This window comes from Castor canadensis, chromosome 1 (genome assembly GCF_047511655.1).
Source record: "Castor canadensis chromosome 1, mCasCan1.hap1v2, whole genome shotgun sequence".
Taxonomy (NCBI): domain Eukaryota; kingdom Metazoa; phylum Chordata; class Mammalia; order Rodentia; family Castoridae; genus Castor; species Castor canadensis.
In genome coordinates, this window is record NC_133386.1 from 156,484,568 (window position 1) to 156,501,966 (window position 17,399).

The 17,399-nt window shown below is 37.4% G+C and overlaps 1 protein-coding gene across 1 annotated transcript in view; it reads left to right on the forward strand.

The window, feature by feature from the left end:
- LOC109696003 (L-lactate dehydrogenase C chain-like) overlaps nucleotides 1-17,158 on the forward strand; it is a 32,602-nt gene extending 15,444 nt beyond the window's left edge. Inside the window, 4 exon segments of the mRNA XM_074067227.1 lie at nucleotides 6,802-6,919; nucleotides 10,802-10,848; nucleotides 10,851-10,921; nucleotides 16,994-17,158. Coding sequence (XP_073923328.1) covers nucleotides 6,802-6,919; nucleotides 10,802-10,848; nucleotides 10,851-10,921; nucleotides 16,994-17,158 — 401 coding nt within the window.
- The last annotated feature ends 241 nt before the right edge of the window (nucleotides 17,159-17,399 follow it).

Consider the following 17,399-nt stretch of genomic DNA (forward strand, 5'->3'; position numbering starts at 1 on the left):
GTGAACTTAAAAAAATACTCATCTATTATAAGGCCATGAAGTGTTTTCCACTATTTCCTAGTAGTTTCATAGAATACAGGTGTACAATGCATTCTTCTTTGTTCTTTTTACTCAAGATTACTTTGGGTATTTGGGGTCTTGTGTGGTCCCATAAAAATTTTAAGATTGTTTTTCTTCCATTTCTGTGAAGGATTTCATTGGTACTTTGTTGAAGATTGCATTGAATCTGTAAATTGCTTTAAGTAGTATAGTTTTTCATATAGTTTTCTATTGCCATGTAGAAACACTAGTCCAGTGAACTTTGCATGTTGAGCTTATATACTGCAAGACTACTGAATTAATTATTAATTTATTCTAAGAGTTTTTGTTGGAATCTTGTGGGTGTTCTATATATAAGATCCTATTGTCTACAGTTTAACTTCCTTCTTTCCAATTTGGATGTCCTTATTTCTTTCTCTTGCCTAATTTTTCTGGCTTTGGCTTCCAATACTATATTGAATGAAGTGGCAAGAGTAGACATCATTCTCTGGTTCCAGAGTTTTAGAAGGAGTTTCCATTTGGTGCATTAGCTGTGGGGTTGTCATATGTCATCTTTATTGTGTTGAGGTATATTCCTTCTATATCTAACTTATTAAGACAAAACTTTTTTTTTTTTGAGTACTGGGAACTGAGCCTAGTGCCTCACGCATGCTAGCCAAAGAGCTATGAGGTGCACATTAAGATTAAGCCCTTGGTAATAGTTTTTTTTTTTTTTTTTTTTTAGTGAATGGATTTTGAATTTCATCAGATGCTTTTTCTGTATCTGTTGAAGTGATCATCTGGCCTTTGTCCTTTATTCTATAAATGTGATGTATATAATTTGTTGATTTATGTATGTTGAACCATTATTGCATCCCTGGGATGAACCCCACTTGATCATGGTGAACAATTTTTTTATGTGCTGTTAATGCTGGTTTACTAGTATTTTGCTGAGAATGTTTACATCTGTGTTCATCAAAGATATTTGTCTATAGCTTTCTTCTTTTGTATTCTTGTCTGATTTTGGTATAAGGGTTATGCTGGCTTTGTAGAACAAGTTTGAGAGAATTTCTATACTTCAAGTTTTTAGAATAGTTTGAGAAGAATTTATATTATTTCTTTAAATATTTACCTAGTAATTAGCAGTAAAACTATCAAATCCTTTGCATTTTTTTTATTAATGGGAGTTGAACTCAGGTCCTCACATTTGCTAGGCAGTTGCTCTACCCCCTTGAGCTCCTGGACATTTTTTGATAGATGACTTTTTATTACTGGTTTCTAGTTTGTTACACTTGTGCCAAGATAATATACTTGAAATGATTTCTGTCAACTTAAACTTAATTTTTTTGGCCTCATCCAGGATTCTAGCCTCATCCTCCCTGCAGGGGCTGATTACAGGCGTGACACACCACACTGAGATTTAAATTTGCGAAGACTTGTTTGTGGCCTAACATGATCAGTCCTGGATAATGTTCCATGTACTGTTGAGAATGTATATTCTGTAGCCATTTTATGGAGTGTTCTATAATTGTGTATTTGGTCCAGTTGGTCTAGAATGTTGTTTAAATCTGACAATGTTGCATTGATTTTCAGTCTGGATGATCTTTTCTGTTGCTAAAAGTGGACTGCTAAAATCCTCTGCTATTATTGTATTCTTTCTTTCCCTTTACATCCAATAATATTTTTAATAATATTCGCTGTATAAATTTGGGTGCTCAATATTAGGTCAAATATGTTCACAATTGTTACATTTTCTTGCTGAATTGACTCCTTTATTATTATATAATAACCTAAGTCTCTTATGTTTATGAATTAAAGCCTATTTTATCTATCTGATGTAACTATAGGTATTTCTGTTCTCTTTTGCTTTCCATTTGTATGGAATACCTTTCTCCAACTCTTTGCTTTCAGTCTGTGTGTGTTCATAAAACTTGAAGTGTTTATTGTGTGTGTGTGTGTGTGTGTGTGTGTGTGTGTGTGTGTGTGTGTGTATGGATGGCATGGAGTTGGGGTCTTGGAATTTTTAGCCATTGAGCCACCCTATGTCTTTTTTTTTTAACTTTTATTGTTTTATTATTCATATGTGCATACAATGCTCGGGTCATTTCTCCCCCCTGCCCCCACCCCCTCCCTTACCATCCACTCCACCCCCTCCCTCTCTCCCCCACCCTCTCGATACCCGGCAGAAACTATTTTGCCCTTATCTCTAATTTTGTTGAAGAGAGAGTATAAGCAATAATAGGAAGGAACAAGGGTTTTTACTGGTTGAGATAAGGATAGCTATACAGGGAGTTGACTCACATTAATTTCCTGTGCATGTGTATTACCTTCTAGGTTAATTCTTTTTGATCTCATCTTTTCTCTAGTTCCTGGTCCCCTTCTCCTATTGGCCTCAGTTGTTTTTAAGGTATCTGCTTTAGTTTCTCTGCATTGAGGGCAACAAATGCTAGCTAATTTTTAAGTGTCTTACCTATCCTCACACCTCCCTTGTGTGCTCTCACTTTTATCTTGTGATCAAAGTCCAATCCCCTTGTTGTGTTTGCCCTTGATCTAATGTCTGCATATAAGGGAGAACATACCACCCTATGTCTTTTTTTTTTCTTTTATTATTCATATGTGCATACAAGGCTTGGTTCATTTCTCCCCCCTGCCCCCACCCCCTCCACCCTATGTCTTTTAATTGGGGGAGTTTACTCCATTTACATTCAAGGTATTTTTGAAAGTTAGTCATTTTCTGGTTATTTTATAGATCTTTTCCTGTCTTCTTGTTTCCCCTGTGATATTGTGGAGGGTTTTTTTTTGTGTGTGATTTATTTCTCATTTGTGAAAAATCTTATTGTTATAAAAGACTGATTTAAAATAATAATAATAGCTTAATTTTGTGCACAAATACCCCAGACTTTCAGACTTTTATCCTTTTCTCTACAATTTGCAATTCCATTGCCTTTATTTCCTCCTTTAGGTGATGTTTGCTTGAGAAGGATCTCACTACATAGCCCAGGCTGGCCTTAAATTCACAATCCTTCTACTTCATTTTACTGAATACTGGGATTACAGCCATGTGTCTTTATTTCCTTCTTTTTATACTGTGTATTCTTTAAAATCTTGTGGTAGTATGGTTATCATTGGCCATTTTGAATTTAAATTCCCCTACAAGAGACTTAAAAGTTTATGTATCACTACAACAATAACATTTAGAATTTGATTATGAATTTACCTCTATAGTGAGTTTTATATATTTATGTTTTCATGACAATAATTATTATTCTTTTGATTCTAGTTGAAGTACTCTCTGAAGCATTTCTTGTAAGGTGAGTCCAGAGGTGATGTATTCCTTCATCTTTTGCTTTTCTAGGAACAACTGTATCTTCTCCATTTCTGAAGAACTGATTTCTAATCATAGGATTCTTGGCTGGCAGTTTTCCTCATTTAGCCCTCTGAATATATAATCCCATTCTCTACTGGCTCACCAGGATATTGCTGAGAAATCTGCGGTTAGTCTAGTGGGGATTATATGTGACTTCACAATCTTCTCTTGCTGCTTTTAGAATTTGCTCTTTGTCTTTGGTTCCCCTCACCCTTTCATGGTACTGGGGATCAAACCCTAGGCAAGTGCTCTACCCTTTGTAAGAGCATTGCAACCATGTGTGCATCAGGCAGCTCCTTGTAGTGGTTTCATGGACTTTGAGGACTGCAAAATTCTCCAGCTTTAAAGATTGTAGGTGTTCAGTTTTAGCGGAGACTGTTAAGTGCCATTTGCTTTCCTTTTTCCCTATGGGAGAAGTCCCTCTTGGTTTTGAGCTATTCCTGAGTAAGCAGACAGGGCTACAGAGTTAGAGGATCTTATTCCATTTTCTTTTGTAGCCATACTGATTCTGCATGCTACAAGTGATCTCCACCACTCTCTGCTGCACTGCAGTGCCCTCCCCTGACATGCTAGTCAGAACATGGTTGTTTATGTATTGTTTTGGTCCTGTGTGTGTGTGTGTGTGTGTGTGTATGTATTGCAGTGGAGGTTGACAAGCAGTGGATCTTGCTAGATTCAGCCATGTTTCACTGACTCCCCTTTTCCCTTCCTTTCAGTGTTTGCATTGTTGATCTAGCTACCTTTCATAAAAAGGTTCATGGATCATGTAGCTGTTTTAAAAGTCATTTTACTCATAGTAGTATAGGCTAGGGAGGTCTCAAAATAGGGAGACCAGACTAAGACCTGTACTCAAATGTTTCAGGTTCTTGTCACTATCAGAGAAAGAATTCAGAGATGAGACTAAGTGACGAATTGGGATGAAGTTTTATTGCAGAGTAGAATACACACTTGAGAGAATGTGGGCTTTTCAGGAGAGAGTAGCATTGGTCAAGATTTTGGATAGCATTTTATAGGCAAACTTTAATGAAGGGGATGATTATTTATGAGTGAAGGGAGAGAAAAGGCAAGGAAGCTAATGAATAGGTTATGATTTCCTAGACATAGCATTTACTGCTTTTTTGTACTTGTATGGAGTTTTTGGATGTGTTGTCATGCATTTGTCAGATGCATGATGGGAACAGCCAATTTTGCAAGGCTGATGATACAGAGATGTCATTACAATGTAGGAAAGAGGAGTTAGCAGTCCTCTGGTTGGCCACATTGGTCTGTCTGGGTTTTTTGAGTGGTATTGTTTTTTTGCTGCTAGTGCACTCACATGATGTTGAACTCCATCAGCCTTTAACCACCATGCTGTTTGCCTCTTTTTTCCATATGCCTGTCTAGCCTACTTCAAATCTTGAGTGTTTCTCTTTTCTGGAGTATATAATTTTCATGAATTTTCACTTACTTAAAATTATTAGATTATTATTATGTTCACAGAGTTGTCTATCAATTATAAAAATATAATTATAGCATATTTTCATTAGTAGAAAAAGAAATCTTCATTCCTAACTTCATACCAACCCCAGAGAACCACCAATGTACCTTCTGACTCTGTTATTTATTCTAGATTTTTCATATAAATGAAATTAAATACTTGATTTTACCTGAAAGCCACACCAAGCTCTTTCTTTTCTGAATTTATTAACTTAATCTCTGTTATGTAGTTAGAGCTTTATACTCTTTACAGTGCTAATTGTGTCATGTACAAATGATTTTTTTCGCAGTGGCAGTGTACCCGTTGAGAATAGGGATCATCTGTTTATTCATTCTGTATAAACACATTAAAATATTTAATGTGTTTGTTGCAGTGGTACATGCCTGCTCAGTGGTGCATAGCTCTGGTGGAAAGGTCACATGAGCCCAGTTATTAGAGGCCAGCCTGAACTACATAAGAGATCCTATCTAAAAAATGTTAAAAATTACTGTACCCTTGTCTTTTTTTTATACTTTAAGAGTTATAGTATTATAAATAGGTTTTATTTTGGAATGGTACTAGGGATTAAACTCAGGGCCTCAAGCTTGCTAGGCAAGTGCTCTGCTGCTTGAGCATACCTCTAGCTATTTGGCTTGGACAAATACTTCTTAGCCAGTTCCTGAATTTATCCCTTTCCTTTGTGTTTATTGTTCTAAGTCAGCTCTTCCTGAGAAGTTCATTAAAGATAATTTTTGCAAATGTATTTTAATTTCTCACATTTAATATTCTTTGGCTTTATTTTTAGAAAAATAGGATATTCTGACTGGTATTATTTGAGTATATTTAGTACTCTATTTGGAGTGATTTCCTTTAGTTTCTTTTTTCTTTATTTTTTATTGGGTTGATTGAACATTCTTTCATTTCTTCTGCTGCTTTGGATTACATACTCACTTTGTAAAACTTTAACATTGTTACTTGTCTTCAAGGCAGTTAGTGTGGATCTGAGCATGATAACATGTTAATAGCATGTACAGGTAGTCTCAACTGCTTGAGATGTAAAGCAGGTGGGTCACTTGAGCCTAGGAATTGGAGACCAACATAGAGAGTCTGGTTCAAAAAAAAATTCGAGTCTTTACTCTTCTTTGGAACAATGCAAAGATTATAAGAAGCTTTGGGGTAATAGTGTGATCACCTTCTCTCTTCACATATGGTCTGTCCTATTTTTATATCCAACAAAGTTGTTATTACTATTTCCATAATGAGTGTTTGGCTCAATTTATATATGTTTGCCACATTTATTGCTTATCTTTATTTTCTGTATCTAACTCCTATCCCTAGATTTTATTTTCTTCCTGAACTATATCTTTTCAGTGTTGTTTATATGAAGGCATATAATGGAGGTTAGTTTCACCTCCATTCCTGAATAACAGTTTACCTGGTTATGAGATTCAGTTCTTTGTTGCTGTCAAGATGTATGGTATTTATTTGTTATTTTCCCTCTAATTGTTTACAGTATTTTATCCTTTTTAGTCAATTCTCTCATGGTGGAATCTGCATTTTGTGCATTGTTTTAAAATACCTCCTGTACCACACAGTTATAAGAAAACTGTATGTTTTCTAACTCTTTATAATGTTATTTCTTATAATCCCCTCTTTTGTCTATTTAAAACTTATTTTTATAAAAGGTAGTAACATAACAAAAAACACAACAGCACAAGCTAAGCATAGTTGTCCAAGGCTGTAATACCAACACATAGAAGGTGGAAGCAGGTAAATCATGAGTTTGAGACCAGCCTGAGGTATATAATAAAACTCTGTTTAAGAACAACACACATACACACACACACACACTCAAAATCCAAACCAATAACAAACCAATCACAAAAAGTGAACTGAAACAACTGATGCGATATTTTTGAGAAGTGTTCATTTTGAGATACATGTTTTTTATTTTTTTTAGTGCCCTTATGGAGTGGTGTAAATGTTGCTGGTTTTCTTCTGAAGTCTCTGAACCCTGCATTAGGAACTGACTCAGACAAGGAACAATGGAAAACCATCCATAAACAAGTTGTTCAAGGGTAACAGTACTCATTCAATTTTTTAATATCTTAAATCAGTATTAAGGATAAATTTCAAATAGGCTATGGTTAGAATTTATTTTGTGAGATAAATAACTACAGGCTTTTGAAAAATCTCTACATTCAGGGAGATATGTATACCATTAGTTTGGAGCACTAAAAAAAGTACTTTTCATTTCACAGACTGTTATGTACATTTGAGGGGTAATAAAACACAGTAATGAAGGGCATGGACTTTTAGAACTAGGTTTGAAACTTTGTTTCACCATTTATTAGTAGCATGGATATTGGGAAATTACTTAGAATATCCAAAGCTCAATTTATTAAAATGGGGAAAATTATAGAACCTACCTTAGGGGTGTCTTAGGAACAGAAGATAGGTTAGACCATGTAAGATACTAGAACAGTGCCTAGACCTTATTAGATGTGCATCACATGACATAAAAAGAAAATGGAGCTGCCACAGATGATCAGAATTCAACGAACTGTTCTGACTGCTTATATATGTGTGTGTGTATATATATATATTTATGGCCTTAACAATGTGCAGATCTCCTCATGCTTTAGCCAAGTGTGTATTAGAAGAAGTCTAAAACTTAAAGATCATTTTTGGATATTCACAACTTCTATATTAAATCTAAAAAAGCCACAAGTCTGCTGTATGTATATTTATGATAACAACCCTCCAAAAATGTGGAAGAATTGGAGCAGAGTCTAAAACGTCACATAATCTGACAAAAAAGGTGATTATTCTCTAAATGCCTTTCAGTTTAAAAAATTGAAATGATTTTATTTCCTGATTCTAAAACTTAATGTGGACCCCTGAATGTGTATAGGGTTTCAGTTTGGGAAGACCAAAACTGGAGAGGATGGTGGTAATGATTACACAACAATGTAAATTTTCTTAAAAACACTGAACTGTATACTTAATGGTAAGTTTGGAGTGGGAGTAGAGTGCGTGTTTAGCATTCTCAAGGCCATGGTTTCAACCTCCAGAACCACAGAAAAGAGGTAAATTTAATATAGTTTTTAAAATACATGGTAATTAACAGTGGTCTGAATAAAGTTCAGACTGACAAACTCATAGGACATAATAATTTTAATCTACATCAAGTTTATCTAGTGTTTTGAAAGGATGCCAGGTAGAAAACATAATATAGAATATCACAGTTTTGTTCAGGAGGTATTGCAAATGTTTAGGTGTAGCTTCTTGGCATTATCACTGCATGGGGCACACTGTTGCAAGGGATGGAGCTGATAGGGGAGACAGAGAGGAAAGCTGCATGCAGCCTTTGAGTCTTTACAGTTTGAAGTACAGTTTTTATCACATCATCTTCAGAGTCTGCATGCTTGCTCCCAGGCCTCCCAGTCTGATACAGTACGCAAATCAGGCATTTCATAATATTCTATGTAGATAGCCTAGTTCTAGTATGGTTAATATTCCACATTCATCTGAACTCATTTTTATACCTAGGAAACTGTTGCACAAGGGCAAACACAAGGTCACCTTCCCAGTTACTACTGGCTTTTTGGAAAGACCTTTGTGGTTCATACCTGCTGTCACTCTTTAACAATGGTATCTCCCCATGACTTTTGTACCAAGTATTCCCCAGAGATCCTTTGACAAACACACATGTGTTATTTTATATATAGAAAAAGGCAAGTTTTAGTATCCCTACAACCACCAGAATGTGTAACATCTAATAGGTAACCAAAATGCCTTACCAGTGTTTTGATAATTCTCAACCAAAACCACTCTTGTTTTTCCCTCTTTTATTTTCTATCACTATCTCTTTAGTATGCTGATTTCATTCCCTTAGAATATCCACCCAGAAAAAAATATATATGGGTCATATAGTAGAACCATTTTTTTGAGAAACTTCCATGCTGTTCTCCATAATGGTTTATAATTTTACATTATTTCTATTTAATTATTATTATTATTATCTTTATTGTTGTTGTACTGGGGGTACATTGTGACATTTACAAAAGTTTTTACAATATTTCATAGTTGAATTCACCCCTTCATCATTCTCCTTTATACAATTTTACATTCTTGCCAAAAGTTTATGAGAGTTCCATTTATGCTATATCTTTGTCTGCATTTCTTATTTTTGTAGTAGCCATTCTAACTAGAGTGAGAAGATATCTCCTTACAGTTTTGATTTTCATTTCTCTGGTAGCTAATGGTATTCAGTATTTTCATATGTTTGTTGGCTGTTTGTCTTTTTTTTTTTTTGAAAAGTGTCTATTGATGTTGTTTGCCCATTTTTATTAATTACCTTTTAAATTTTTCGAATTCCTTATATATACTGAATATTAATCCTTTCTCAATTGATAGCTGGCAAAATGTTTTCACCCATTCTATAGGCTGTTTCTTCATTCTGCTGATTTTTTATTTGCTTTGCGAAAGCTTTTTAGTTTGATGTCATCCCATTTTTTTGCTCTTGTTTCCAGGGCTTTGAGGGCCATATTGAAAAAAATTATTGGCTATACCAATGTCTTAGAATGTTTTCCCTGTGTTTTCTTCTTGGAGTTGCTGGTTCATGTCTTACATTTAGTTGTTTGATCCATTTTCAGTTGATTTGTGTGCAGCATGAGAGATAAGGCTCACATTTCAATCTTCTGCATATCCTCCAGCAGTTTTATTTTCATCAGTATGATCAGTAGTAAACAAAGGATTATACTCTTCTTTGTTTCTTCTCAACTTTTATCTCTTTTCAGATTCCACAAATAAGTTTTGTCCCTGGTAATCTACTGCAGAGTTTTATGTCAGCTTAGACAGTATGCTACCAACCAACCATTCACTAGGCAGAATATCCCTCCATTTTTTTTAATGTATCCCACAGAGTCCCATGATACTGAATTCGGGGTGTAAAAGTACTTTTGACATCCTCTGATACTGGCCCTCGTTTTGGATTGAGAATTAAATCACAGGACAACACAAGAGATACAGTTTAGGCTCAGTGTCCCTGGGCTATATGTACACTACTCTTATGCAGTCAGGTGTCTTATGTGTAGTACTAGGGCTTTAGAACTGTGTCTGAGTGGTTATGAGGCCTTCTTATATGAACAAAGATGTGGGACATTCTGTGTTTTTGTATCCTTCCTCAGAGCTAAATAGTCCTGTGCTTAATTAAAGCCTCTTTGTCCTGTGAGATTGGCCTATCAGTCCAAACTGACACCGCTGTTGGTGTTGATTAAAAAAATAATACATATTTAATGTAGAAAATAAGAAAATTCAGAAAAGCATAAAGAAAGCTCAACTTTAATCTTTCACTCAAATAATCAACTTGGTAGGTTGATGCAATTCTAAAATTTCTATAATTTTTTTTTGTTTTTTTATAGGCCAGAGGAAGCAAGTAGACAATATGTAAAAGACTGTGCTATTTTCCTTTGAAACTGTTTTATGAACATTCTTTCATTATCTGTTTATTGTTGATTTGATGACATATTCTTAGGGAAAATATGTACACATGGCTTACAACTATATACAGGCACATTAGCACACCAGTAATGATTTTAAATAGTCAGATAAATGTGTATGGTAACTTTTGAGGTGCTCAGATTATGTTTTGATATTTAAGGAATGATTAAAAACCTTAAAATACAGCTTCATCTTGAATGACACGTGTATTCTGCCTTTATGGTAAAAGAAGAGTGAATTGATTCTTACTTAGAATGATGGCATTTTGTGAGATAATGCATTTTAAATATTATAATAGCATGATGATTCATAAATAATTTCTAGAAGAAATCTGAGAAAATGTTACTAGAGTGACATTGTCATGTAGATAACTTCACAGTGGATGCTTGAAGGACATTATGCTTTCTCTAAGTGAACTTCTCATGAATTTGATATCCTTCTTTCTACACCTGCAGTGGCTATGAGGTTCTTAAGCTGAAGGGGTACACCTCTTGGGCCATTGCGCTGTGACAGATCTATCAGGATCAATCTTGAAGAATCTTAGGAGAGTGCATGCAGTTTCCACTCTAGTTAAGGTAGGATTAAATTACATTAATGCTTCATTCTTTCTTTTAATAGTTATTGAGCCTCTGCTATGAGCCAGGCATTTTACAAAATGTTGAGCAATAATGATGAACAAAAAAGACGGAGACCCGACCTTATTAAGTATAATGAATGAAATAATTGTTGTTAATACAACAATTATAAAAGTAAACATATAATAGTAAATTGTGGTAAGTGCTATATTGACAATATACAAAATGCTAATAATATGGGAGGAGTTTTGACTATTCTGGTGAAGAGACATGGTTGTTAGGTAGTTAGGGAAGACTTTATAAGGAAATAAAATGTGACTTAGTCCAAATATTAGGTCAGAGTTAATTTGGAAGTTAATTCCAAGCAGAAGGAACATGTGCAGAGGATGTGAGGTAGCTATAGGAGAGGGCACTTGGGCATCTGAAAAGGAGTTTGGTTTTTAAAGTTCAGGGAACAAAGGGAAGGCTACGTGGTGAGGCTGGAGAAGGGAGCAGGTCAGGCCACCAGAAGCCTGTGTCTTCTATTAATGTCTGTATGGGGAGTGGCTTCTGACCTTAAGAACATTGGAATGCAAGGGTTTGGACATTTTTTCAGGTGAAAAATACTTTTGTAGTCTGGGATGTAGCTCAGTGCTTGCCTAACATGCTGAAGGCCCTAGGTTTAATCCCCTGCACCACTGTATCTATAGTTGTGACTGTGATGAGAGATTTGAAAGGGTCAAGAGTAGATGTGGGGAAACTTGTTAAGAAGTTATGAAGTAGCCTTGAAAGAGAGGATGGGAGTAGTACAAGTGAAGAGAAGGGGACACACTTAGTATTCCTCTATTTAGGAGGTAATGGAGGGAAGTCATTCTTTGGTTTCTTTTTTGCACACTTAGATAGGTGGTGATATCATTCACTGAGGAAGGGACCACTCAGAAAACCAGGCTTGAATATCCCATTGGAAGTTTTGGTTGAGTTGAATTTGAGGGCTTTTGAGGTATCATCTTCTTAGGACTCTTGATTAAAAGCAATAAAAGCCAACTCAAAAGTTGCTCAAACAAAAAAGAAATATATTGGCTTATGTACTGAAATGCTAAAGAGGACTGATCCAGGTGCTCACCAACTATTAGAGCTGTCTTTGCTTTCTGAGTTCTTAGTTCATCTCCTTTTACTCTATGGCTTCAGTCTCATGTGGCCTTTTTCCACGTCAACAAAGATGACTCCCAGTAGCAGCAGGACTTGAACCTATAATGTTAGGACACTGCGTCTCATTTTACTCATACTAATTTCCAGATAATGGGAGTTTCTAGAATCACATACCTATTCCTATGATACCTGTCAGTAGGGAGGAGAGCACTTTGTAAAAGGAAAACAGAGATCTGTCAGCAAAAAAAAAGAGACAGGTAGTAGATAAAAGGCAAAATATATTTCTTCACAAATGATAACTGAAGCTATGAATTTTAATGAGTTGCCTAAGGTGGTTTTGTGCAGGTGAGAGGAAAGGTTGAAATCGAGCCTTAAGTAAAAAGTATTAAACGTTGAGTTTGTAGTGTGTGAGTCCACAAAGTGTCTTACTAGTGGTGATCAGCGAATTAAACCAAGGGCATCAAGGAACCAAGAGAAAAGAGGATACTTGAAGATGAAAAGATTGGTCTTCTCTTGTTGATTGATGTTGTAAAGTCATGTAGAAAAGACAATTAAAAATTTCACAAGGATAAAGTGACAAGCTGATCAGCTGAGCAGAAACTGTTTAATGAACTAATAGCATGAAAACCTGATTGGAAAACACCAGGGTGTACACAACCGTGACACTGATGACATTTGGGCCAGATAATTTTCATTGTGGGGGTTACTCTGTGCATTGTGAGATGTTAGCAGATCCTTGATTATTTTATTTCTTTATTTTCTTTCAAAAGCCATCATGGTAGGAAACTGCTCCCTATTTTGATGCCAGTAGCAGACCTACTACTCTAATTGTGATGATGAAAAAAGTCTCCAGGGGTAGGAGGTATAGCTTAGCATTTGTTAGGTCCTGGGTTCCATCTCCAGCATTGTCCCCCACCACCCTGCCAAAGTCCAGGAATTGCCTAATGTTCTGAGAGGAAAAGTCACTTGTGGTTGAGAACCACTGGAGTAAACTGAGAAAATTAAGAAAAATATTAACGGCTATTTTGAGGTATCTGCCTGTGGAAGTAATGAGAGAGAGCAGTTACTGCATAGGAAAATCAGGGCAAAGGAAATTTGTTTTTAAAGATGAGGTACTGATGGTAAAGATAAGGCATCAAGGGAGAGGTGAAGATGAAGTAGTAAGTTTGGGATGTGGGGTGCTGGGACAGAGCAGAGGTGGAGACCTTAGCCATTGGCAGAAGAGGGAGAGCTATCTGTTATAAGAGAAGAAAACAGAGGATGGGTCTGATGGCATCACACATTTGCTTGTTTGGGTCTGGAAGCACCTGATGATGTCTGTCTTTTTAGTGATAGGGAGAAATGACACTGTCTATAAGAGAGGCACAAGAAAGTCAGAGTTGAGATTTTAAAAAGTCTTTGGGGATGATAGGAAAGACAATTTGATTTTTTTATTGTCATATTGTTGTATGGGGGTACATGGTAATGCTTGCAAAAGTTCTTACAATATATCATAGTTGAATTCACCCCCCTCCATCATTCTCCTTTATTCCCCTTCCCCCCATACCTGGAATAGTTTCCATATGTTTCATTTTTCCATTTTCATACATGAGTAAATAATATTTCCACTATAAGAAAATCATACCCAGATGGTGGTGCATGCCTATAGTCTTGGCTACTTGAGACAATAAAGTGGGAGGATCACTTGAGCCCAGAATTCAAACCTAGCCTGTCAACATAGTGACTCCATCTCTATAAAGAAAGAAGGGAAGGAGGGAGGAAGGGAGGGAGGGAAGAAGGAAGGACAGAGGAAAGTGGGAGGGAGGGAAGAAAGAGGGAAGGAGGGAGGGACAAAGGAAATAAAGAAGGAATAAACAACAATAAATACCTGTTTTTTAAAAATCACAGAATTTCTGTCAGGGTGAATGCTTATTTGAAGTTGGTAAGCATTAATGTGAAGTGTTCTGTTGGTAATGTAAGTTATGTATCAGCTTAGTTGTTTAGTTTTTCCAGTGACCTGAGTGCATGAATAGAGAAAGCAGATAGCTAAACTCATCCTTATAAAAGAGAGAAAGAGACATTGACAGGGAGAGAGTTGGAGAGGGAGAGGTAGAGAGAGATAGACACAGAGAGAGAGAAAGACAGAGCGATAGAGAGATAGACAGAGAGACAAAGACAGGCTATTTTGGCTGGCACAAGTATTAAAAATGGGTTTGACCTGCTAAAGAGTCACAGACAAATTCAGGATGGTTGCCCTTGCAGTGTTCTCTATACACAGATGAATACACTATAAAAAATTTAGGAAGTATTTATAAAAACTGAAAATAGAAATGGCACAGGAGCTTATGGATATGGCAAAAGGGTTACAGAATTACGGATTATGGAATCTAAGTGGGTGTGGAAGAACCCCATAACAAAGTCCAGAGTGGGATAACTGAAGTGGAAGGAGAGGTATCTTGAGGTTAATAAGTCAAGAATCTAGAAAGAACTGGAATTGGTTCATTTGTCCACATGGAAGTCATGAAGGATACTGGTGGAAATTGAGAGGGAGGGAAGATAGTGAACCATGTGTCAAAGTCTTTTGAGAATTGGTTGGAATAACCAGGAGGTTAGTAGATGGTCACCAGAAAGGAAAGAAGAGCTGAATAAGATGAATATCAAAACGTAGGAGATTCATGATTTGGAAAAGGCAAAATGATAGGAGTACACAATGGATACCACAAACCCCTTCTGTTTTGAAGACACAGAGGCTGTGGGAGAGTAACTAAATAACTACCACTAGTGGGCTTCTGAGGCAGAGTCAGGGAGCTGTCAAATGAGTGCTCTGAGAACAGATTAAGTAATATTGACAACAGCTCAGGAGACCACATCTAAACTGAGGGAAGCACAAATAGGAGGATCATGGTCTACTTCCTCTACCCCCGCTCCTGGGCATAAAGCTAGACCCTATTTCAAAAATAACCAAGTCCCCAGCATCTCCACCAAAAAAAAAAACAAAAAAAACAAAAAAACCAAAAAAAAACAAAAAACAAAAACAAAAAAAAAAAAACCAAGGCAAAAAGGGCTGATGGAATGAATGACTCAGGTGGTAGAGCATCAACCTCGCAAGTGTGTGGCCCTGAGTTCAACTCCCATTACAATGAAAATCAAAGAGCAAATCATTAGTATACTCTTATTCTTTTTTTCCCGTTTACTTCATTTTTACTACTTTACATCACTACTTTACAAATCAAGGTGCACATATTTTTCACATTAGTATACTAACTGGATCAAATAAATAGGGAATTTTCTTTAAATAAACATCTTACCTCTTGGTCAGTCCAAGAACAAATTTTAATGCAATAGGGCATGTTGCCAACCACACATGAAGTTTAAATAGAGGCAGGCAGGCATGACTGGCAGCAGTAATGGTCAGCACACAGGGCCAGACCAGGATTTGGGACTCTGCAGACCTGTTACCCAGCTACTTCTTGTAGTTCTTAAATGGTATGATGAGATGGACACGAATTGTCCAAGTTTAGTTCAAGAAACAACTTCTAGATAGAAGAGAGATGACAAAGGTATAGAGAAACCACTCCAGAAACACATTAGGGAAGCAGAGGGGCCCCAGGCCAATGGCACACAACTTGTGGAAGCTGGCGTTAAAGCTCCAGAAGTCAAATAGAAGAAGTAACTGAGCGACCAAGGGAGGGACTCTTCCGGAGTCTGGCTGAACGGAATGCAGGCTAACGTTCTGGGGGACAGTGGCCTTCCCACACACAGCCAGGCATATGCCAGAGTAGAGGGAATGTAAGTATGGCCTGGCTGCAGGCCATGGGAATGATAGTTCCAGATGTGATTGGAGCTCATGAGGTTGAGCTTATCATGGCTCCAAAATGAGGGAGCTGGACTGTGATGGGGGAGGTAGCAAGAGAGTTGCCATGCAGGAGAAGCTGCTTGAGCAGAGCAGAAACAAGCAGGCCTGTGGGCCTGAGTAAGGTCTCAAAGAAGGTGAGAGGAGAGTATGGCTGAATCATGGGCATGGACTCCAAGGTAGTATGGGAAGCTGGGAGTCCAGTGTCAGGGGGCCTCTGCCTTCTCTCTATGCTAGCTCCTGGCAGATGTTTATAATAATTGACCTGGAAGAACAAAGCCCTCCCATCACCTTCCACACACTCAGCTCCAGCCCCAAGAGAGGAATTGAAAAGCAAAGAGTGGTTGGAGACAGCGAGATGTGAAGGGTCTCCTGGGTGTTGTTATCTCCCAGGGGCAGGGATAGGGAGATGGCTTGTTCATAGGTGTGGGCTGCCCGGGTTGTAATAGCCTCTCACAGCTGCTTCTGTTGCCTTGGCTTTGACTGCAAGAGTGGCTGTCTAACCAGAGTTTCTGAAGGCTGAGGATTGAGCAGTGGTGTTGGCTGCACCTCACGGTTCTGTCCATCCTAAGAGATGCTATGTGGTGCTCTGGTACAGCTGATAGTTTGTGGCACATTCCATGGCAGCTGGGGAGGGGAAGGAAAAATGTTCTGCATGGCATGTAAGAAGATCCATAGGCTCCATTGGGGATTTCACCTCTGGAGGCTGGAGATGCCACATGGAATACATGTCCAAACTCGGTGGTACCTTCTGCTGAAAAGGTACAAAGTACAGCTGTCCCAGTGAACTCTTGCTTCAGCCTTTACTGTTCCCTTGATGTACCAAACACAGGCTGCTCGATTTCAGTCCTTCATCAGATAAAGTGACCTCATGAAGGACTGCAAAGCATGCTCCACTTGGTCATAAAGCTCCCCTGGTGAGGGGTAAAGTAGATTGTACTTTTCCTGATCCTTTTCATGTCCTCTGGCACCCTCCCTTAGTCACTGAACATAACATCCACATGGTCACAGGCATAAGGAGTAATTCTTGTTGAACTTTAGTGTCTCCTGTATGCTCTCATGCTGAAGCTCTCTTACAGAGAACTGAACAATACTGTAACCTCGCATTTCAGGGCTTATATGGAGTAAAGGAAGACATCTTTCTCAGTATTCCTTGCATCTTGGGGCGGAATGGTATCTCAGATATTGTGAAGATTAACTTGAACTCTGAAGAGGAGGCCCTTCTTAGAAAGAGTGCAGATGTGCTTTGGAGTATCCAAAAGGATGTGTCACTTTAAGGCCTTTTAATGGTTCACTGTTTTATAGAACAGAATGTAGAAGACTTATGTTTTACATTTTGAAAGTGTTTTTATCTGATCTGTAAAAATTTTTTTAATTTGACATCTATGACATAACTGCTTCAAGATTAGAGAAATCCTTGGGGCTGGTGGAGTGGCTCAAGTGGTGGAGTATCTACCTAGTAAGCATGAGGCCCTGAGTTCATACCCCCTTACCACCAAGAAAAAAAAAGACTAGAGG